This window comes from Thermobia domestica, chromosome 5 (assembly GCF_964235325.1).
Source record: "Thermobia domestica chromosome 5, izTheDome1.hap1.1, whole genome shotgun sequence".
NCBI classification, from domain to species: Eukaryota; Metazoa; Arthropoda; class Insecta; order Zygentoma; family Lepismatidae; genus Thermobia; species Thermobia domestica.
The window spans coordinates 198,357,348-198,381,781 of NC_137458.1; the positions used below are offsets into that span (position 1 = coordinate 198,357,348).

Genomic DNA, 24,434 nt, shown 5'->3' on the forward strand with positions numbered 1-24,434 from the left:
AATATATATTTCTTGTAATTTATGTATGGATCCGCATAATCATTCTGCAAGCATGATAGTGCCATTTTTCTTTCTAACTTTTCTCTGACCATGGTCGTCACACTTTTAATAAATGGGTACATAAAAATTGCATGCATTATCCATATACATTATAATAGCGCTGTCTGAAAATATTCAGGCAAGTGTTTAGAATAAAACGGTTTAGGTCCACTTACATAGAATATAAGGAAATTATTATTTCGTTGTATACATGGTGTTGTAAAATAGTACGCTTTACATTGTAAGTTAATTCTTTCATTTCTAAAGCAAGCAAAACTGATTTTATCTAATCTAAATTCTGAAAAATGTAATTTGGATTTGTTATTTGCACCCTCCCTTTCCAATATGGAAAATATTAAACTACTATCTGAGTAAGCCTAACTGTAAAATTTTCTGTACTTTATACTGTTTAATACTTTTGAAATTTACCACCTTTTAATGAACGTAATAATTTAATGCTGGAAGGCAAACAAAATGAAGCTTGAATTTGATAAGTTTTTAAGTTACTGCTTTTATTCAATCTGAACCTTTCACTTACGATAATTGCCAAATTTTAATATCCTGTGAATTCTATTGATATCCTATGATTCTATTGATTGAAGTGAAAATAATAATAATAAAACAAATAAAACTGTGTTAATACTTACCCTTGAATGCTTCGTAACTATTAATTTTTGTCGTGGTATAATTTTCTTCCATTTCTCACGAAGTTCATCTTCTTGAGGGAAAGAAAATAAATGCACTTTCGGTCCTCCTTGATAGTTTCCTCTACGAGTGTAGGACACCTACTAGAATAACCGAAAATAGCAAAACAGCAATAGATCAACTTCTGATTAATGACTTAATATTAAATAGTCACGCTAGGGTAGTAAACACTGGGTTTTCTGACCATCTCGGTCAACTCTTCACTATTAATGTACCAATAAATAAAAGTACGTCTTTAAAACGGGAACAAGAAAAAATACACGCATATAGGCGGAATTTCAATACAAATAATATTATGCACTTTAAAATGCTAATTAAAGATGAAAATTGGGAAGAAGTATTTTTGCACAATGACGTAAATGAAGCCTGGAACGTTTTTCTTGATAACTTTAGTTACTATTTCAATATAGCTTTTCCCAAAAAGACTGTTACTTTACGAACAAAAGCTTCCAAACAATGGTGTACTCAGGGTATTAAAATTTCCAGTCAAAAAATGAAAACACTAAACTTGTTAAGGAAGGAAGGAAATACTACTGAAGCATTCGAAAAATATTACAAGAAATATAAAAATATATATAAACGTGTAATTATAGCAGCAAAACAAATGCACAACGAAACTATAGTACAGCATTCGTCTAATAAGACCAAAGCGTTGTGGTCATTAGTAAATAATGAACTAAAAATAAATCAAACAAGAGAAAATATTACTGAAATAAAACACAATGATGAAGTAATTCATAACCCACAAATGATTTCAGACACATTCAATTCTTATTACACAAATTTAAGTAGAATATATGACAAACACAAAAATAGCAACCAATTTGGGAAAGTTAACATAAGAAATAATCTAAATTCAATGTATATATATCCTGTAAATGTGACCGACGTAATAAAAATTATCAATCAAATGAAAAATAAATGGTCAGCAGGCATTGATGAAGTACCTCCTGCGCTTATCAAAAAAGTTGCAAACAGTTCTCTAGCTGAAGTTTTATGCTATTTAATAAACCTTTCTTTCCAAACAGGAGTATTTCCTGATAAATTAAAAGTTACCAAAGTCAAACCAATTTATAAAAAGGGGGATAAAATGGATATCAGTAACTATAGACCGATTTCTCTTATCACAACATTTGCGAAAATATTAGAATTAGCAATGAACAAACAGGTTACACTGTATTTACAAAGTACTGGAACAATTTCGAAAGATCAACATGGATTTATTCAAGGAAAATCAACGGAAACCGCTATTTATCAATATCTGAATTACGTAAGCGAACTACTAGATAAAAGAAATAAGTGCATAGGATTGTTTTTAGACCTTACAAAAGCGTTTGACTTAGTGCCTCATAGAGAACTTTTACATAAAATAGAGAAATGTGGAATAAGAGGAGTAATAAGAAACTGGTTTCATTCATATTTGACAGATAGAATGCAGGTGGTGGAAATAACTAGAGTAGATGGGATAAATTCAAAATTAACTACTTTCACATCTACAATGAATAAAATAAAATGCGGCGTACCACAAGGATCAATTCTTGGGCCATTACTGTTTTTGATATATATAAACGATCTCCCGGATAATTTAAACTTTGCAAAAGCCACATTATTCGCGGATGACACAAGTGTAGCGATAACAGGCGAAAACCATCAACGATTAAATACTAACATAGAAAACACCGTAAAACAGCTAACGAACTGGTTTGATCATAATAAGTTAATAGTAAATTCAGAAAAAACCTTGTCAATAAGTTTTAAATTAACAAACAACAATCTAGATAAAGGAAGTATAAAAATAGGAGAAACCGAAATAAAACAAGTTAGTTCTGTAAAATTTTTAGGTGTACATATATCAGCAAATTTAAAATGGGATTATCATATAGAAAAAATTGCGAATAGGTTAAGAAAAATGTGTTTTGCCGTACAAACCATCAAAAATACTATAAACCGAAATACAGCAAAAATATTATATTACTGCTCATTTGAATCTATATTAAGATATGGATTAATATTTTGGGGAAACACTGTAAAAAGTAGAGATATTTTTGTTCTTCAAAAAAGAGTTGTACGAATCCTAGCTGGTGTAGGACCCCGAGAGTCCTGTAGGAAATATTTTAAAGAACTAGCTATACTACCTTTACCATGTTTGTATATATATTGCTTAATAGAATTTGTAAAATCGAATATAAATGAGTACACAACAAACGGTGACGTGCATGGATACAACACAAGAAAAAAGACTAATTTTCATCCACCAAACCATAGAACAGCAATGTACGAAAAGGGAGTAAAATATGCTGGTATTATGCTATACAATAAGTTACCAAACAAATTAAAGGTAATCAAGTCTAATGTTGCATTCAAAAGAAAATTAAAAGAATACCTATTGTCACATTGTTTCTATACAATAGATGAATATAATCAATTAAATAGTCACGATGTAAATAGTAGTAGCAAAGTAACAAGATAGGTTCATTTATGTATAAGGTATGCTGTAGTATTGGTATAATGATATTTCAAATTACTGTAATGTATAAAAGTATGAATTATGTTTAACAAATGTGTGTAATATATGTACTGCATCAACTAACCATGACGAATCCCATGTACTATCGGAAAATTATTTCCAAGTTTGTACAGAATGGAGGATAAATAAAATGAAATGAAATGAAAAAAATCCAAGCTAAATTCTGGCAAGGCGGACAAAATCCAAGCGGATAAAATTCAAGGAACATCATCATGGGAGTAGTGCCTGTGAACACCCTAATTAAATTGTACGTTTGTTTCTTTCTTCAATTGTCATGCATTCTAAAGTTTTATCTGTAATTCTTCAATTTATTCTGGTGGGAGTCAACGGAAATAAAACTCAGCATCCTAACATTACCATATTCATATTTTGATCTTGATAGGTACATTTGAATTAAATTTTTTATAAAAGAAATCATACAACACTACAAAAAAGGCTTCTATATGCTATCTCATGAGAATGAAAATCCAATATAATTTAGATAAAAACTAATTTACTTCATTACCTTCAAAGTATTTACATCAGTTACACTTGTCGAAATAATTAATAACATATACATTTTCATATTTCGATTTTCTAGATATTTATTAAATTCACATACGTTATTACATTATTTAAAAAATCACACAAGTCATACACTCACAAGTCAAAAAGTACTTTATTTAATAAAAAGTCATACAACACTACAAAAAAGGCTTTTATATGCTTATTACATGTATAATATAAATAAAATGAAAATACATAGTTTTACAACTTAATGTACGTCAATCACATACCAAGTACGCTTCAATCTAAATGTATATAACGTGATGCACTTTTCAGAAAATCACTTACACTTAGACTAGTGCACAAATTCTGAATTCTTCTTTGAAAATGAACTGTTGACTTTTTTACCTTTTTCTTTGGTGGTTCGCCAAATTTTGCCTGCTCTATCACTGTGGCTGCCAGAACTTGATCCTTCCTGATACCTTGGATTGCACTCCACATGGATGGATGCTTATGTCCAATCCAATCAATCAATCAATCCAACAATGTGTATGTTATTGGTTATTTTGACAAGTGTAACTGACGTTTCGCGAAGACAATTAAAACATAACTTTTCATGTGGATGTGATAAGTAATTAAAGCTCATCTGCATTCTTACTGGGAAAATCTTACATGTTTTATTGGATTTTCATTCTCATGAGATAGCATATAGAAGCCTTTTTTGTAGTGTAGTGTTGAAGAATTACAAATAAAACTTTAGAATGCATGACAATTGAAGAAAGAAATAAACGTACAATTTAATTAGGGTGTTTACAGGCACTACTCACATGATACTGTTCCTTGGATTTTGTCCGCCTTGCCAGAATTTAGCTTGGATTTTGTCCTCTTGAATTTTGTCCGCTTGGATTTTGTCCGCGCCTCTTCCTCTACACCCAGGAACACAACACTAACTAACTAACTAACTCTATGGCCTATGGAACCCGGAGGTTCAATGGCCGCGTTCACAAAAGCTCTCCATTGACTTCTATCCTTAGCTAACTGCATCCAGTTTCTACTTTGTATTCCAATCTCTGCGAGATCCATCTTAATAATGTCCTACAACGATAACGTTGTTATGTCATTGTATATAGTATTGGCAATCTGTGCCAGCTTATAAAAAGGCGATCAGAGGCGAATTAGTGGAACAGTATTATGTGAAAAGAAAAGAAAGGTACATAGAGATATCAAGAGATTATTCTTTTGTAATCGTAAATTAGAAAAAAAAGATCTGTTGCTATGGATACATAATAAATAAGTGTGTGTAGAGATAGACATCTTGTTATGTACGCTTCTCATGAGTGGATATTAAAATCAGTTAAGAAAGTGACAAAACGTATATGAGTTATATTATTTATGAAGTTTATTCTTCTAGTCCTCCCATCTGCGCCTAGGTCTTCCTAATGGTCGTTTTCCGATTGATCTTCCAGTCAAGACTTTGAAAGCGTTTCCACTTTCTTCCATTCTAGCTACATGATCCGTCCACCCAAGCCTCCTAGACTTGACGACCCTAACAATCTTGGGTAAACCATATAAATTATGTAGTTCCTCGTTATGAAGTTTCCGCCATTCCCCATTCCCGTTCCTCTTAGGTCCGAATATTCGTCTCAGGATCTTGTTCTCAAATACTTTCAGTCTATGTTCTTCCCTCAGAGTAAGTGACCATGTTTCGCAGCCATACAAAACAACAGGCATGATTATCGTTTTGTATATTTTAAGTTTCAAATTCCTCGACAGAATTCGCGATGACAAGAGATTTTGAACCGAATAGTAACACGAATTCCCTGCTTTTAGTCGACATTTAATTTCTCCGTGAATATGATTTTCCTCTGTTAATATTGATCCTAGATATTTGAAACTATCCACTTTATAAAAAGTATTATTTAATATTTTAACGCATCCATAATTTGCTGTTTTCCGGTCCCGACGCACTTTTAGTTTTCTTTGCATTTACTTCTAAACCCATGTCCCTGCAAGCATTTAATAAGATCTCTGCATTTATTTCTATTGTTCTCCTATCATCCCCTAGCATATGCCATAGCCCAGTGTGCAAATTAGATAATCTATATTGGGGGGGGGGGGATAAAATTAGGCCAAAGGACACAGTCTGAAGGTTCAAATTTCAAAATGAGACAATAAATGCCTTACCTCCCATATATATATATATATATATATATATATATATATATATATATATATATATATATATATATATATATATATATATATATGTGTGTGTGTGTGTGTGTGTGTGTGTGTGTGTCTGTGTGTGTGTGTGTGTGTATGACATCTGTAATAAATAAGAGATTTATTAATTTAATAAATATACCGACAATAAATATGCACATATATATTGTCTTACATACACACACCCCACTAAACCTTTCTGAACGTGTTTTAATGTTGTACTCACTCTTGTCCCCGTAGCTCTCTAAGGTTTATTTAGTTAATAATTCGGCTCGAGCGATAGCCATGATCACAAGCATATGTTAATTTTTCCACTCATATTGAAAGCTTCCACTTTGCATTAATACATACAGGTTGCGAAAAGAAACCTACTTCAGTCTTGTGAAAACCACTAAAATTATCAGTTAAACCGGACATTGTTTTTTTTTTTTTTTTTTTTTTTTTTTTTTTTTTTTTTTAAGAAAATCTAGATATTAGCCTATCAAATAAGAAATGGATTGTTGCTGCTTCCGATTTCTCACATCAAGGTCAAATCGAAGGCCAAATATTTAAAATCTCTCAATTCAAATTTCGAGCTTGTACTTCTACTTCCCGCTAAATCTGTGCTCATCACGACTTTTTTTCTCCAAATATTGATTCCGTGATAGGCACAGAAAGTCAACACTTAAAAATTACTTTACTGTTAGGTTGAAGATGAGTTGATTCACTATGGGCTACGTTATTCAAATAAAGTAAAACATTACACTGAAGTTTTTCAGACATTAATTGCGTGGACAACAAACTGTACAGCGAAAAGATGGAAAAATGAAGGGTTAACTTTAAAAAAAAACCCGCTCTAGTTGAAATGCTTATACAGACACGGACAATGACACGGAGAACTAGTCATATTAACAAATGCTGAAACAAATCTTAAATTATTCGCTTATTCACCTAAAAATCACCTTCATTAACATGTCTGCTCACTAGGAGCGTATCCCGCAGCGTGTACGTTAACATATACTTACGAGAGAATACCTATATCTCAGATTTTGAGTACAGTTTCAAACGTTCATTTCCGTAAACTGTAAAAGCAGTGATTACCACAAATTAAATGCAACTTTTGAGTTGCATACACACAACCTACTAGGGAATGAAGACCATGTGCTAACAGAGAGTACACTGGAAAATGAAATAACATGTTATAACAAAAATTAAAATAAGATGATAATCGATACAAATATAGAGGATGAATATGACATATCCGAACTTCGCCAAGTATGGTAGAAGAAGTTATTTGTTTACTTCTTCTTGGCCAACCGCTAAGAGCATTTATAAATCTATATGTGGCTTTATTATACGCAATTAGTACATTCAAATTCACAAACGATGACGAACTGAAGGGTACGAAGGTACAGTTGCAAGTAACAAAAGTAGTTATAATAATATAGTTCTACTAAACAACGTTGAAAATAGTGGGTAATTAGGTGGTAAGTAGAAATGACCAAAACTGAACAGTTTACATCGATCATTTCGAAATACAGCTGGAAGATTAAATTTACAAGAAATAACAAAAATCAGTGAAATTTGGAGTTATACTAAGCATAGTTTGAGGGGGAAAGCGAGCATCCCCGGTGGGGATACTTCAGCTGACTTCTTTGGGGGGGAACAAAATGTGATTGAGGGGGAAAATCCCCCTCATCCCCCCCCCCCCCCCCCGGTAATTCGCACCCTGCCATAGCCTGGTGAATACCGTTCAACTTTAGGCCCTGGTTGCTATCTTTGATTTTCCTTATAGCGTATTCCAGAACGAAGTTAAATAATAATGGCGACAACGCATCTCCTTATTTCAGGCCATTTTCGACGTGAAAGCTCGTGGACAAAAATTTTCCTACCCGGACTTTACTTTGGGATTCATTTAAACATATCTTAATTAATCTAATTAGCTTTCTCGGTATTCCAAGTTCTGTAAGAACGTTGTATAATGTTTCTCTCCTAACCGAGTCGTACGCCTTTCTAAAATCAATAAATAGTTGATGTACCGGGGTATTGTATTCCCACTTTTTTTTTTTTTTCGAGTATTTGGCGAATGGTAAATATTTGGTCGATAGTTGATCGATTTCGTCTAAATCCGCACGGATAATCTCCAATAATTTCATCTGCGTATGGGGTCAGTCTTGCTAATAGAATAATTGAAAGGATTTTATAGGATGTTGACAGAATAGAAATGCCTCGATAATTATTACAGTTAGTTTTGTCGCCTTTCTTGTGAATTGGAACAATGATCGATTCTTTCCACTCTTGTTTCAATTCTTCCTTGTTCCATATAAGGAGAATGAGTTTGTGTACTTTGTTCCACAAGTTTTGGCCTCCAGCTAAAATTAACTCAGCCGGAATTTCATCTACACCCGGAGATTTGTATTTCTTTAGTTTCTTTATAGCGGTTTCTACTTCTATTCGGTTGGGTTCTGGAATATACGGTTCTGCGGTGTGTATCTCCTTTTCTCCACGCACACTAGTTTTTGGTTGCGTGTTAAGCAAATCGTCAAAGAAATCTTTCCATCTATTTAAGATGCTATCCGTGTCAGTGAGAACTGTACCGTCAGATTTCTTTAATATATAAGCACGAGGCTGATAGCCTTTCTTGAATTCGTTGATTCCCTTATACATATCCCGTATGTTTTTATTTTTACTATTATCTTCAAGTTCCTTAATTTTAGCTTTCAGAAAATCTCGTTTCTTTGTTCTAAAAGTTTTGGAAGTTTCCCGCCTGATATCTGCGAAATTTTGTGTAGTTATTTCATTCGGATTTTGTAGCCAACGTAATTTTGCCTGTTTTCTCTTCTCTGCTAGTTTTATGCATTCCTGGTGGAACCATGGTTTGTTCCTACGTATTTCTGCGTGTCCCAATTTTTCTTTTGCTGAAATTTTAATGTTATCTCTAATTTCAATCCAGGTATCCTCAACACTGGTGCACTCCGAATCTTCTAAAGCCGAGAATCTGTTCGAAACTTCAATCTGGTATTTCTCTCTTACCTGGCTCTCTTCTAATTTCTTTAAATTGAATCTCTCCGTTTCCGGACAATGAATATTACCTTTATTCAACGATAACCTCTCTCGTATTATCGCTGCTACCAGGTAGTGGTCATTGTCACAATCAGCCCCTCTAAACGACCGGACATCAATTATGCTAGATTGCCTTCTTCTATCTACTAAAACGTGATCAATTTGATTATGTAGGAACACAACACTTACAAACCATTTTGTTTTATTTCACTTATTAGAACAAGAATCACATTTTACATTGCAGAAGCAATCTGCCTTGATGACCTACAATATGTGACGTCACGCGCCCCAGATGACGTAGATGTTAGGCCTTGTATCCGGGTAGCGTTGCTAACGTACGGCACATTTCGTTCCAGGGCCGCCATTTGGGGAATGGAAATATGGTGTTGCTTTCCGTTTGTTTATTGTTTTTTGCTGAAGAAACACAGGAAAAGGAAACGTTTAACAATCATGTCAAGGGAAGAAATCCAATTGTGATATGTCCGCTTGCTGAAGAGAAGAAATAACTTAAGCCAGGTTACTTTTGTTTTAAATATGTTATACTGTATTGTTTTAATCCCAACAAGTTAATAAAGGTGTCAATGAACCAGCAATCTTGAGCGTACTTCGTAACGCCTATTATGGTTGTAGACCAGCTATAGGTAAATAAAACACGCCATATAAAATTGTCACCGTTGGAAATTACCGATAAAACAAGAGTCAAAAGAGACTTCTAGGCAGGGGCGGAGCTATGGGGGGGCATGGAGGTGCATTGCCCACGAAATTTTTGACAAGAAATAAAAATGCCACGTATAAGATCCTGCAATTCTCATTTTTATTTACTGTGCCCCCCCCCAGCAGACGAATGGTGTCCCCCCCAGGAAAAATTCCTAACTCCACCCATGCTTCTAGGACAGATAATGATGTGCCTTTATGTAGTTGGCACCATTTTTTTTAACACTTTCTTTGATTTAGTTACATCTATCCAAATTATTTTACAGTCATTTTGAAGATCTTATCTTTGCTTTTGACACTTTTTATATACATAACAATTCTGTTCCCTCTGAAGCCTGTCCTGTCTGTGAATGTTGAACTGTTAGAATGTTAACGTCATTAAGTACTATGTCGTTTAACCAACTTTCACAGAAAGCCAAACCATCGTATTTCAGAAGTTCAGATAAATGAATGTTATAGTCCGTTATTTTATTCTTGATAGAACTCAAATGATAATATAAATGGAGAAATTGATGGTTAACACTGAAGAGGGACTTGGAGTTAACTTTGACTCCAGTCAAAAGCACAAAAAGAAGCAGTTGGATCCACCAGTTAAGAGGCTTACCTTGTGACATTTGTGTTGATCTGTGAGAGTTCCATGTTGCCATTGGAAACTTCGGTGACAACCCAAGTCCCTTGAATAAACATCTTCTGTCAGAGCACAAAAACATATCACTAGTAGTAAAAGATACATTCAATAAAGTCGGAGTTCCTTCTGACATCCGTTCATATGACCAAACCTCACACAGCACAGCAAAACACAGCAGAATGCAGAAAAATAACAGATGTCAAAGACCTGCAACCACCGTAATCTGCCATCGTGCACACACATTTCAGAGTAACCATTAGCGCAACATGAAATAATTAACTAACTGTATGGCTCATTCTCAAAATCTGTCCATTGACTTCTGTCCTTTGTCAATTGGATCCAGTTTTTACTTTGTATTCCTGTTTCTTCGAGATCTATTTAATATTGTCCTCCCATCTGCCTAGGTCTTCTTAAATAACACTGATCCAGAATAAGCCTCCTGATGTGAGAGCTGCCAGGCCATATGAGTTTGTGGTGGACGATATCATGTCCATGAATTTTCTTGGGAGGTCCCCATTTCTCCCACATTCTAATTCCACCAGTTATTTCGTAACCACTTTCAGGGTTAAGTATAGAACGTAAAATTAGAAATGTCATTTATTTCATTTATTGTATTAAAACGTAAAGGAGCGTCAACAAAGGTAACGGCTTTTCGAAACTGTTTTCTAAATATTAATAATACATGTTCTAAAAACTAGCCATTTTTCAGTTCCAACTATCCGTAACGACATCATTGCTGATTTACATTCTTTTTCAGATGCAACTTCGGTGTTCGCAGGGGCCGAAAGTTCGTATTTATTTAATTATTTGGTTTGAAATTTCCTTATTTTGTATCATTTTCGCACGAAATTTTTCAATGATTATTCGTTACTAACTAGTTTTGCCAATAAGCTCTCAGCGAATCAAGTATATATAAAAAGAAATCAGAGTTATTGCTGGAAAAGATTTTGTTTACAATATAGAAGAGCATTTTTTAAAAATGCATTTCTTTAACTTACAATGATTCAGCGTGTCCTCAAATCTTGCAACCTTAAAGGTATTTTGGATGCTTTTTTTTTTCTTTCTTAAAAATTATTGTAATCAGTAGCAGCTCTGGTGAGAGTAAATGAAAGTTTTTAGCGGTCGGTTTTGGAACTATTAAGAAAATCGAGAGGCTTACATAGAAGTATAGGAAACTGTAAACTGGAAATAGTACTAAGAAAAATGCCGTTTCCTAGGATAAAATAGGCGAGAAATCGAATCCCGTTTAAAATGTAAATTTGTAGTTCAGTCGTGTGTTTTGCTATTCTTTTGGAACAATGGCTTTTCGATAATAATTGCGAAGAATGTTTAGTGAGATGAAAAGCTTTAGGAACTTGTGCATTAGTTGTTCTGAAAACGTTGGAACCTTTTTCTTCTTATTGTAAACTAAGTCTGACTTTGAGGTAGTTTGATCCCGTTTTGCAACAATGTACCTGTTTCCAACAATGGTTACAAAGAAAATATCGAAATTCTTCAAATACGGTTCTCTAGGTATCTTCATAATAAGTTAAAACAGTCTAGTTGTCCTCTAATGAAAAATAATCGAATTATTTTTGACTGTTTCATAAACAATTGTTGCCTGCACCAATGAAAGGATCACAATATGGAGAATTTACATATAGCGTTCCCTAGGTATTGATCTGTTCATTTTGCGTGGTTTTGGTTGAATTCTTTAATTGCTCGATATTTTTATGATTATGTACAGTATATCTTTCCATATAATAACATTAGTGACGGTATCACCATTGAGCTAAAAAGTAGAAAATAAATTAGTTACTTTTTATATTAAAAAACACAGTATGCGGCAAAACAAACAGTACTGAAATTCGCATACGGATGGTGCGCAGATGCAACATGGTATGAACTGTGAGCGCCACACGTGTGTGCAATAGCGTAGTGTGCAGTTGGCGCAAAGATAATGTTACTTACAACAGAGGAGAAGGTGTTTATTGACGAGCACTATTTCCACTCATACGGTGCTGAGCAGCATCTCACTACAGGGGATGGGCGCCCACGTCTACTGTATTGCTCTGGAGTTATGACATATGAACATGAAGTCTTCATTAGTAACATATGGTTCAGTGATGAAAACAGTGTGTACCTTGATCGCTACATCGATCGCCAGTTGATTATTGATCCATTCTTGCATCCTTTGCGAGGTTTCCGCCATACCAAAAATCTGTCGTTACAATAACAATTGATGGAGAAAGAAGGGGCTACCGCTCACATTGCAACTGGGTCACTTGTCCTTCTGCCCACTTCTGCCCACGAGAGTTTGGACATCACTTGATTTCCCGCAAAATGGATTTTTCATACCCTTCCCACTCCCCTGGCCTCAGGGCTCCAGACGCCTACATATGGGGTATGCTGAAGGAAGCAATTTTCCGAACAGATAACCCCCTACCAGTATACCGTAGTTCAGAGAGAAGATTCGCTCATTGTTCTGTCGTTCCAGCAACCCGTGTTCACTAACATGTCCATCGATCTATAGGACCACTAAGAGGAATGTGCGCGATGTAATGGTCAACATTTTGAACACATGATATGCAGGCACGAGTCTTCTTAAATTTACAATATGGGTTGAGTAACGTTTATTTGACATCCACTTGACAACATTTCTTATGTTTCATTATGTTGTACAACAAATAAATAAATAAATGCCAACGATGTGATTTTAATACTGTTTGTTTTGCCGCATACTGTACTTTGTTTTAGAAAATAACAAAAAATAAGCAAATCGTGCTATAAGGTAAAAACTAAAAGAAATAGTAGTAGAATGTAAAAAATAAAATAAATAGTATTAAAAGTAAAAATTAATTGTTTTCAAGGAAATTATTTAAAAAGATCTATGATTGAAAAGGAAAGCATGAAAGCATTCATATAAAATTAATTTATAAATTTTTCAATTCTTGTGTAAATTAAGTGATCGCATATGAGAGTACTCCTCATCTTTTTCTTTTTAGTCATGTATAAATAGAATTTTTTTAAGAAATAATTGTCTTAATAACAATTATCTTACAGTTTTTAGTACTATTTGATTTGTTTTTTATTATTTTATGAAAACAAGTTTTTAAATTTTTAAACTTTTTTCATGCAGCATTCAGTATCAACTTTTTAATTTGTGTTTGTTTTTGTGCATCTCAAAATTTTCTTTTCAGGTGTGGTTTATTTGATGGCGAAAGCTTATTTATATTGGAGAGACGAAAAGTATTTGCAGTCTTGTTTAAAGTGTGGCGAATTGGTTTGGATTAAAGGACTTCTGAAGAAAGGTCCAGGTAAGCACAACTCATTTATTACTAAAAATGAATTTTTAAATTCAAACAAATCAAAGATTAAGAACTGAAAATAATGGGTAAAAAGTTACTTAAAATAGCCATGAGGACTAAAGCAGGTTATGTATCTATTTAGCTATATAAGCATGTAAAGCATTCCTCTACGATGATATCTATAAAAACATCCCTATATATTGTTCGATTTCAGCGAACTTCGCACGACAGAGGGTGGTGTTGAGATTATGATGATCCACGTCTTCGAAACTAAGCCGTACTAGTACGTGTGCTTTGGTGGAATGGCGCGTGACTGCCAGTCGAGTTCTAACGAGATTATCGCTTAACTACGCCCAGTTTACAACGATATTCAGCACCTGTACGACCGGCTATCTGTCCAAACAGCTGTATATGTTGCTGCCCGATAGTTAAATGTTCTGTTAAATGGGATTTTATTTTCCCAAAGTATATTGACCATCGTAAAGGCAGGCTGATGGTAGTGTCTGTAGAAAATATACTGTTAGTAGTTCAAAAGTCATTGGATAACACGACGATTGTAGTTTTTTATTGGTCAGTCTGTGTCTTGATGCCAGGACGATTCTAGTGAACGTTTATTCTGCAATTAAGTGACTTCTACTGTATAGTGGAATTGCGAATACCCTGTTATATGTTACGCAGAGTTGCCTCCCGCGTGGGTCGTGAACTATCAGTGGCTCATCGATAGTGCATGATAGGAAGCAGAGAATAGGAACAAGAGAAATGTCCTTCCTATGCATTGGAAAACACATGTGTCGAAATATCTTTCGAGCCACTTTGACTGGACTGCGACTGTTAGAACCAGGGTTACCATGCCCCATGTGATCGTATGAACACAAGGTAGTTAAGGTGATTGTTGTAAGTAAGTCAACGCTTATGTGTTCCTCTCACGACTACCCTTGATAGGTGTAGATTGTCAGGAATGTCATAAATGGTATGAGAGACTAGTTATAAGGAAAATGAAGTATTCAACGATGTTGTTTCTATCTTCAACACATTTACGGTTGTGTACTTGTTCAACACGGACAAATTAATGGAAATATGTTGTATTAAATGTAAGATCAACAGCATATGTTATTAAAGCAGAAGGCTAAATCAATGGTTTTGGTTTCTCGCCACATACATTCATGTACAATCAATGTAATGGAAACATAAAAAACGTGCATCTTACCATGGCATTGAACCACTTTTTATCTTCAGAACAGCTCTGATGTAACGTGGAGTGGAATCATAGATGTCGTATAGTAACAGGAGCAATCTTACACTATTCTCCGTGCAGTACATCACTCAATTCCGTGAGAGGGGATGGAAGCGGAAATCTCTACCGTGTTCACGACTCCGAAACGGAGCACAGATATTTAATTATGTTCGGGTCCAAAAATTGTGTGGAGCAGGAAGTGCTCAATTTAATTTGATACTCTTCAAAGACGCCCCATCAGTTCCAGCTGAGTAAATAGCCGACGAAATAGCAGACAAAGTGGTGTAATGGCAAGCTTCCATTCATATCTTGAGTGGATGAGACAAACACAGCTGTATTAGAGTTCATTGCGAACGCTAATTTAATGAAGATATGTGATGGAACTTGAGGGAAGCAGGGTGAAATCATTGTCCGATCACAGACCAGGTGAAAATTCAAGTATCGGAGGCCAAGACAAAACCCAAAACCCAAAAGCCAAGTCCCGTGAAAAGGTAGTTAGACGATCAGAGGAGACTTCTCTAACTGAGATGCAACCGTTGGGATACACAATCAGTAGCGTACGCAGAAAGGGGAGTCGGGACTCCCAAGTTCATATAATTTCAAGTGTATATATATATATATATATATATATATATATATATATATATACTGTACTGCACTGGTAGTGACTTTTTCCGAGTTATTGTATCTCTTCCGAACTCAGTATCTCCCTTCTGTTGATGGCAACACTGTTCAGCGGATGCTTGTAGACTTAGAGTAAGCGCAAACAATTCTTGTCAATATCTGATTTAAGGTATTCAAAACGTTAGTACCTTACTTCCTGTGTGCGCCAATACATATTACACGTTATTTCACGAAAAGTTTGCAACACTGATCTGCCTTTACAATCTCTTCTGTCTTTACTTTCATTGCTGCTTTCAAGGTTGATACTCAATTTAGGTCATTCCATTTACAAAAACAAAACTTTGTCTTGGGTTGGCAACACTGTTCATCCGGTGTTGTTTGTCAATACACGAACAGATGTCGCCCTTTCTCTAGTTGCTTCGTACAAAATTTCGTTTCTCTGTCTCTTTTAGTTTCTCCATTATTTCGGTTGGAAATTCTAAATTAATGTGGAAACACCATTTCATGACTTTGTCGTGAAGTCGGCACGGTTAAGGTTTTCGTAGAGAGCTGCTATTTCACTAATGCGTGTTTATGGTCACATAGAATACATTGGAGGGGGGGGGAGGCTGCGTATCGCAACACGAAATTACCCTATATAAGGGACACCCTAATATATATATATATATATATATATATATATATGTGTGTGTGTGTGTGTGTATAAAATATTCTTTTACATAAAATCTTGCTCAAATGGGATTTCAAACCCCGAAATCCCCCCCCCCCCCACCTTCCTTGCGTACGCTACTGAACAGAATAATATTAATTGAAAGTAGCACATATTTGATGATAGTGCAATACATTTTATTGCTATAAAAGTTAAAAAAGGAAAAGGCCAATAATTGTAATAATAATACCTGAGACGAAACATTCTATAAGAAACCAGTACGATATTTCACTACTTTCTTTTAAACTTTGACACTAAGAAGTGAAACACTACAACGAACACAAATTAGATAATAACGGTTTAGAATTGCTTTATATATTACAAATTAAGAAGAATGAGTATAACACTATGGAATAAAAATAGTGTTTCATTCTCCCTTTATACAGTAAACAAGTAACATTGTCACGTGTACACCACATGATGGTGTTTGATTTTAGTGGCGTGATATTTGTTCAATTGTTATTGAAATCATGAGTGGTTAAAATTGATATCACTTCTGGTTTTAGTAGAGATATTAGAGTGGAGAGCGAATATATTCTTGGGATGATTAACACGTTCGCTGCGGCAGTGTAAAACCTAGTTTGGATCTCAGTTGTATACAAGTCACCGTGTGTCTCGTTGAAGATTTGTCCGTCGATGCTAGTAATGTTAAAAATGTGTACGAACGAAAATACCACAAACTCACAGAGGTAATACAATGCATACAATGGCACCGCAAAGAAATGAAATATCGCACGAGCCACCGGTGACTCGTAACGCAGCAAACGTGATTACAGATGACCGCTTTTTGCTACATAATACCGTTTTCATTTTATGACGATCAACGTTAGAACCGGACTCTTATAGTTTTTGTTATATGTAGAGCAATATTGAAACCTTGAAGTCGTAGCGGGATTCTACCACTTTTGTGTGGATACTTCAGGATGGAAATGATTGTATTCTCCAGACGTTTAATCAATTGCAAAAATTTGCTTTTGTTCATTACCGTTTTTACTCTATAGCGATCAGTGTTAAATCCGGAAGTGGTTAGATTACAGGGGAGAGGAATATAGTTTTGAAACGCTTAATTGATTACAAAAATCCACTTCTCGATATCTACGTATTACAGTTTTGGTCTATGGCAATCAATGTTAAAACTGGAAGTGAATGATTTCTGTCACTTCCGATTTGAACAGAGGGTTGGAAGAGAAAATGGTTATTATGTTTAGAACACTTAATCGATTCTAAAAAACTGCTACTCACTATCTGTTATCGTTTCTGCTCCATGTATATTTATTTTGAAACCGGAAGTTGTTATGGAATTTAAACACATTATGCAGAGTCGTTTTGACGTATGATTAGCGTCATACTAAAGGCCTGACTACTAGAAGAACCTTATATTAGTCGAACTCTTTAGTGTGGCATTAATTACGCGTCAAAATGACTCTGCATACGACCCATTATGTCTCCACCCTTAGGTCTGCTACAACCCAAAGTGTTTGAATTCCACAACAATTCTTTCTTCTCAATTTATAATGTAAAAAAGCTATTATAAAGCATTGTGTTAATATCCAATCTGTATTCGTTGTAGTGTTTCACTTCTCATTTTCAAAGCTTAAGATAAAATAATGAAATACTGGTTCATTATAAAATCTGTATTCTTCCCAGGTATTGGTCTTTTCCGTTTCTCAATATTTAAAGCAATAAAATGTATTGCATTATCATAAAGTATGCACTCCTTTCAAAGAATATTATTCTGTTCAGTAGCGTACACAAGGGGAGGGATTTCGGGTTTGAAATCCCATTTGAGCAAGATGTTATGTAAAAGAAGTAAAAGATAAATATATATATAAACACTTGAAATTATATGAACTTGGGAGTCTGAAACCCCCTTGACGAACTTCTGCGTATGCTATTGATTCTGTTCCTTTTCTCATTTTTAACTGCTTTCTGCTTTGAATGAAATTCGGAAGTACAGGGCAAGCATGAAGATGATCACAGCTTTGTTATCAAAATATATTTAATGCTTTTCGATTTTTCTTCAAAACAATCAATAACGAAAGAAAATAAATGACTGAGTTTGGTTTTGAATCGAAATTTGAAATTTTAAAGACTCGTGTGAAGTTGGCTCACCCAGTATTATTTTATAAATGACTCTTAATATTTTTCGAAACAAATTATTTTCTCTTCAAATCAATCAATAAAAAACGAGAAACAAATGATTGACATGAGTATTGAATTGAAATTTAAAATTAGAATAAGTAGTATGAATTTGAACATCAAATGTATCCTGTAAATATCTGTTTTCGTTTTTCGAATTTTCCCTCAAACAGTCAAGAACAAACGAAAAATAAACAACGTTCATTAACTTTATTTCGTAAATATATCCTTATGTTTATCGAAATAAGCTTCTTTTCTTCAAAATGATCAACAACAAACCGATATAAAGAAAATTGATTTTGAATTTGAAGGAACCAAGCTAAATGTGGCTACATTCCAGCTTTATTTAAATTTATCTTTATGATTTTGGAAACAAACATTTCTTTCCTTTAAAATCGATCAATAACAAATGATTGACTTCAGGTTTGGATCTAAATTGAAAAGTAGCGGGGAGGCCAATGAAAGTGTAAATATGTCTTAATAGTTTTCGAAAGAAAGTATTTCTTTCAATAGAATCAGTAACAACTCAAATACAAAGGATTGGCTTCGGTTTCGAATCAAAATTTGAAAGTGGAGGTCAGTGTGAAGTTAGTCTCAGCTTATTTTTTTTTATATATATATCTCTTAAAGTTTTTCAAAACAAACGATTGTTTATTCAAAACAATCAATAAAAACTGAAAAGAAAACGATTGATTTTAGTTTCGAGTCGAATTTTGAAACTGAAGGACAATGTAAAGAAGACCCCAAACTTTATTTTGCAAATATCTCTTGAAGTTTTTCGAAACAAACTATTTTTTCTTCAAAACAATCAAAAATAAAACATTGATTTTGGTTTTGAATCGAAATTTGAAAGTGAGGGGGTCAGTGTGAATTTGCACCCAACTTTGTTTTGCAGATATCTCTGTATGTTTATCGAAACAAACGATTGTTTCTTCAAAACAGTCAACAACACACAAAAAACAAACGTTTGATTTTAGTTTCAAGTCGAAATTTGAACGTGGGGGGGGGGGGGGGTGAAGGCAACTTCATAAATGTATATGAAGTGGTGTCACAAATATCAAGTATGACTGACTGGTCAGATAAGAAAACTTTGTCTCTGTCTGTGTAATTCTCTGCATCTTCTCCCTAATGCTGGTAAACATTTTTTTTTTTTTTGCAATATAATTGCATTTTTCCACATATAACCGATTGAAATCTAGCTGTAATTTCGTGTATATATATATATATATAAACATTTTATCTATTGTGTATCGTTATATTACAGTTTATCTACTGTGGAAGGTTGGCAGTCTTACTCCGCATTTAGACCACAAAAACACAATGTTGCAAACCAAGTAGCACGTAATAAAACATCAATTGGGCAAGAACATTAATCGTGTGACGATTAAAAGGAACCGTATGGTGCATTTTCTCATGTCAATTAGGAATTCGTGTTCATAAATTGAATGTCACCATTAACTTACACTCAGTTTCAAGTATTTGATTTAAAACACCGGTCAAATGACAATAAAGTCTTCAGATGGGAGATGGTAACACTGAATTCTGAAAATAGACCACAAGCAGCTTGAATTATTTTATGTGTATTATTAAGCAACTTAATGAAAATATTGAAGTAAAAATTGTCATATACAATCTCACCCTAAAGGGAAATATATTTCAAACCTTATTTTCCTTAAACGTTTACGGAGAATTAGATTATTCCGAATTTTGGTGAAATCTAGTCCTTTTTTCCGCATATAAACCACTTTTTTTGGTTTAATATATATAATAAATATTTTCATATCGAATGCTCAATTAGGTTGGAAAACCTATTTTAATAACCAATAATACCACATTAAACAATTACAAATACACACAACAGTTAATATCAGAAATTTTAAAAATTCAATATTTTTCAGTTTTTCCTCTGATGACCGAACTTCATTCTTGACTAACATATTGACTTTTTTGTCCCAAAAATGCAAACGTTTTTATTTGAAGGTTGGTAATATAGTTGATGAAGATTAAATTAATCGTTTCAGCTCTTTAATGCCTATCGAACATCAATATTCTAAAAATAAAACACTTTTGTGATTTTTATAGTCGACAAATAGACCACTTTGGGACATGTTTTTCTAAGTTGATAATACAATTTTGCAAAGAAACATTAGTCGGCTTTTACTTTTTTGGTTAATTGTACGCAATACAATGTACTTACTATGATTTATTATGCCGACTTACTATTTTTGACCTATAAATTACGAGTCCGCAAATAAGTCACTTTCAAGCAGCTATCTATCTATCTAAGTAACTAACTAAGTTAACTAACGAACTAACTAAATAACTAACTGACTGACTGCGGTCTAGCTGCGGGCATGTGTCAGCAGAAAGACCACGTTTCATTGTCTATTGGCGGAATCTTGGTGGCCTATTAGCAGACTAGAGAAATTTGTAGTCTAAATGCATTGTAACAGCCGTACATCCTACTGTTGTATTTTTCTTTTTCTTTTCTTTAATTGAATATTATGTGATTCTTGTTTTTGGTTAATCATATTTAATTATGCTATGGGATGTTGAAAGGACGGCCGATCTCCCCTTCTTAATTGAGAAGTTACCAATTGTTTATATTGTATATATGTATATTTCGTTTATTTCATCTGTTAAATATGTGTTTTGTGTGTTCTTGAATCCCAGTGATACAATATTCTCAATGGAAAATTCCTATTAACATTGGATATCGTAGGAGAGACTTCAAGGGTGAGACAAAGTCAAAGGGGCAATTCAGAACAGGATATGAAAGAGATTTTTGGAGATGTTTGTTAGGAAGTGGTCACCAGGCCTTACACGTGATGAGGACGTAAGCACTGAATATCAATGTTTCAATTTTTTTTAATATAACAAAAAATGTGTACGAAAAGGGAAAATACTTAAGAGTCTATGTGCGCACGCAGTTGAAGTGCTGGGTGTACAAAAAGGTGTATGTGGAAAGTTAATATTGGGACCAAAGGACAAAATAGTCATAAGATGTGACGTAAGTTGCAGAAACTTGTCACGTTTTAGCATTTACTATAAATGTGATGTGTCTCCAAAAACTGATGTAACTTCGTAGACACATGTCGTACTATGTAACTCGGGAGTTCGTCGGTCAATCTCTTTTTCGGTATTTGTAAGTCTAAATTAACCGACGGACTTCAGCTCTAACTTTACTTTTCTTTTAATCTTCATTTTATCAATAAACTGGGCAAGATAATTCGTCTCAATTATTCAGAATGCTTGCTAACGTATGGATATGTCTGCAGCTAAAGATTAAGATAGACTTAATACGTTTGTTTATTCACGTGTGACCGCTCGCATACTGTTAATCCTGAAGTTGAAATTACAGTGTACATTCCACTCGCGTACTGTAGCTGCGACAGCGTAATAAGGCTTGCCAACCTCTGCATTCTCTACAATATAACCATGCACAGTAGATAGCCTCAGTGCTTGGCAATCATGCGATTTAAGGTTTACCGCTAGTCGGTCAACGGCTTACGTTTTTCTGGGTAAATCCCATTTCAGGGGTAGACGTATCTTATCATCTCCATTAGAATATGGGCCGCGGTGGCTCAGTGGTATAGCGTTCACTTTTGGTGCTTGGCGTCCCGTGTTCGATCCCAGCCCCCGCCAAGTGAACTTTGTGGTGGACAAACACCGTGTGCGTGGGTTTCCTCGGGGTTCTCCCGGTTCTTCCCACTTTCTTCATTCCACCATTTCATTCATTACTCATCATCACCGTCTCCTTTAGCCTAACCGGCATAACATGGGATGTAAAACTCAAAAATTTCATTTCATTTTTCCATCATAATATATACTTCTTCTCTAAAAATAGTCCCAACTTACTAGTTCATCATATTTTATTTTGCTCACGCTAGTGACTACACCTTCTTCTACACATTTGCCATAGTTCTTATCAGCATAAGCCGCTAGGCAGTAAGACTCATTGCAGGGATTCACATTTTATAAATAATAAGCTGTCGTGGAAGTCTGTCAATATAATTTTGTTAATATAGACATCTTTTAGTACTCTCAAAGTTATGTCACTAATATTCTAGATTAGGATTTCTGAATGATGACCGTTTATATTGGTCAATACTTTTTTCCTTATTAATAATGTGAATTAAAGGTGCACTGTTTTTTTTTACTGAGATATGAAATTAATAGTGATGCTTAGATAATTAAAAAATTCAAGTGCATTGCAACTTGCTACAATCAGTTTCAAAAAATTTACATAATTCAAGTGCATTTCACACCATGATGTTTATTTTAAACGTGTGACTAAAAAAAGGATTGTATTCAGAAATTTTGCCGTATTTTCTTTTTTAATGTAATATATTTATCAATATATTTAATTTATGTAGAATTTATTATTTTTGTACAAAGATAAATTTAGATTTCTAATATAGTACTTTAATTCACTTTTCGTTAGAGAAGTAAAGAACTCAACTATAGATGTTCAATGAGGCTCAATTGTAAAGCGCTTATCTATGGTACATAGGGTTCATGGTTCGATCCCGGTTTTCGCTAAGTTGTTTTGGTTGTGGCAAACAGTGTGCGCGTCGAAATTTCTCGGAATTTTCCCGTTTCCACTCGCCTTCATTCCACAATTTCGTTCATTATTATCACCACCTACCTTAATGTAGATGCATAACGTGAGGCGTTAACTAAAGAAAACATCGTGTTCGTGGGTTCTCCCTTTCCTCCCATATTCTCCCTCTACACCCCTACGAGTAAGTCTCTAATCTCGAACAAAACACACATTGGGATATGTTTTATAAAAATCGAAGACTTATGCAATTGCCGTGGAAATATTTTATTTACAATCAGGAGGGATTCACTCTCTCATTATTGATATGTGTAAAAATAGAACAATGTTACGTATGTAATTGTAGAACACATTTTTTTGAACACCGGGGAAATGAGATAATTTCAATGTCTAGTTCTCGATTGATTTTAAATTCAGATAGTAGGGATGATTATGAAGTCTCAAAAGATATGCACCATATTGAGTCTATTATTATTATTATTATTATTATTATTATTATTATTATTATTATTATTATTATTATTATTATTATTATTATTAATAAAGTTTTAGTGAATTTATGTAGCTTATCCTGCAAAATTGTTTTGAATGTTTACCACATGGGGTTGCTGTGATCCCCTTTAGGGGGTATTCACCATACACTACGGGTAAAGCCATCGATTTATTCCTGACTGATCCCAAGCACTGAAGACTGAAAAATCCTAAAAGAAAATAGTAACTAAAGAACTTTTATCAAAATCAATTAACATTTACCTAATATCTTGGATTTTAAAAAAAATCATCGGATGGGATGTAATCAATCTCTTTATACCTCACTTGACTTCAGCTCCACAGAGCGGCTCAAAGAAAATATACGCCATATTGCGTCAATACTTTTTTAAAACGAAAATTATAGTGGAACATACTTATCTAAATGAGATATAAATCCACCCTTCCATTCTTGGCAAATTTTAGTGGCAAACTGGGGTATCATCGGAATCCCCTAAGAAAAGTTTACATTGTGTTTTTCAAAATCGAATAATTATTCATATTATAAATATTAAATATATATAATTAATAATATTATTATGTATGTTACAATTTTTACGTATTTTATCCTGATTTTTTGTATGTTTACAATATGAGGCGACTTTCACCCTTCATCGTTGCAACCCTAAAAATTTGGATTATTTAGGAAGGCTGGAGGAAATTGTATATACTAACAGTAATTTTCATTTGAATTAGGTAAGTTTTGCGATAGTTCTCGTGGAACAGACAGAGACACAGAAATTCCGGGCGAATCGAATGGTAAAAGCTCACTACACTCGCTTCAGTAATTAAGCATGAATATGTTTTCGGTAAAAATAGAGACTACTAATTACTAAGGGAGAGAACTCTCGCCTTTACGGATATGCACAATTTTTTCTCTTCATAGTTTTATTAATCTTCGTAACGAAGAGAAATTATCCTTTTTTCGTTCGTTCTTACCACAGAAAGACTTTCGATAATTTAAAAGTAATAAAATATGTCATAAGTC

The 24,434-nt window shown here is 34.0% G+C and overlaps 2 protein-coding genes across 4 annotated transcripts in view; one reads left to right on the forward strand and one right to left on the reverse strand.

Annotated features, from left to right (window-relative positions):
• LOC145686336 (uncharacterized) overlaps positions 1-1,547 on the reverse strand; it is an 88,841-nt gene extending 87,294 nt beyond the window's left edge. For both annotated transcript variants that reach the window (XM_081759561.1, XM_081759560.1), the window contains exon 1: positions 687-1,547. In XM_081759561.1, coding sequence (XP_081615687.1) covers positions 687-738 — 52 coding nt within the window. In that variant the 5' untranslated portion in view covers positions 739-1,547. The remainder of the gene's footprint in view (positions 1-686) is intronic.
• Positions 1-24,434, forward strand: part of LOC145686334 (lanC-like protein 3) — a 252,452-nt gene that overhangs the window by 174,640 nt on the left and 53,378 nt on the right. For both annotated transcript variants that reach the window (XM_081759553.1, XM_081759552.1), the window contains one exon: positions 13,544-13,660. In XM_081759553.1, the coding sequence (XP_081615679.1) occupies positions 13,544-13,660 (117 nt within the window). The remainder of the gene's footprint in view (positions 1-13,543; positions 13,661-24,434) is intronic.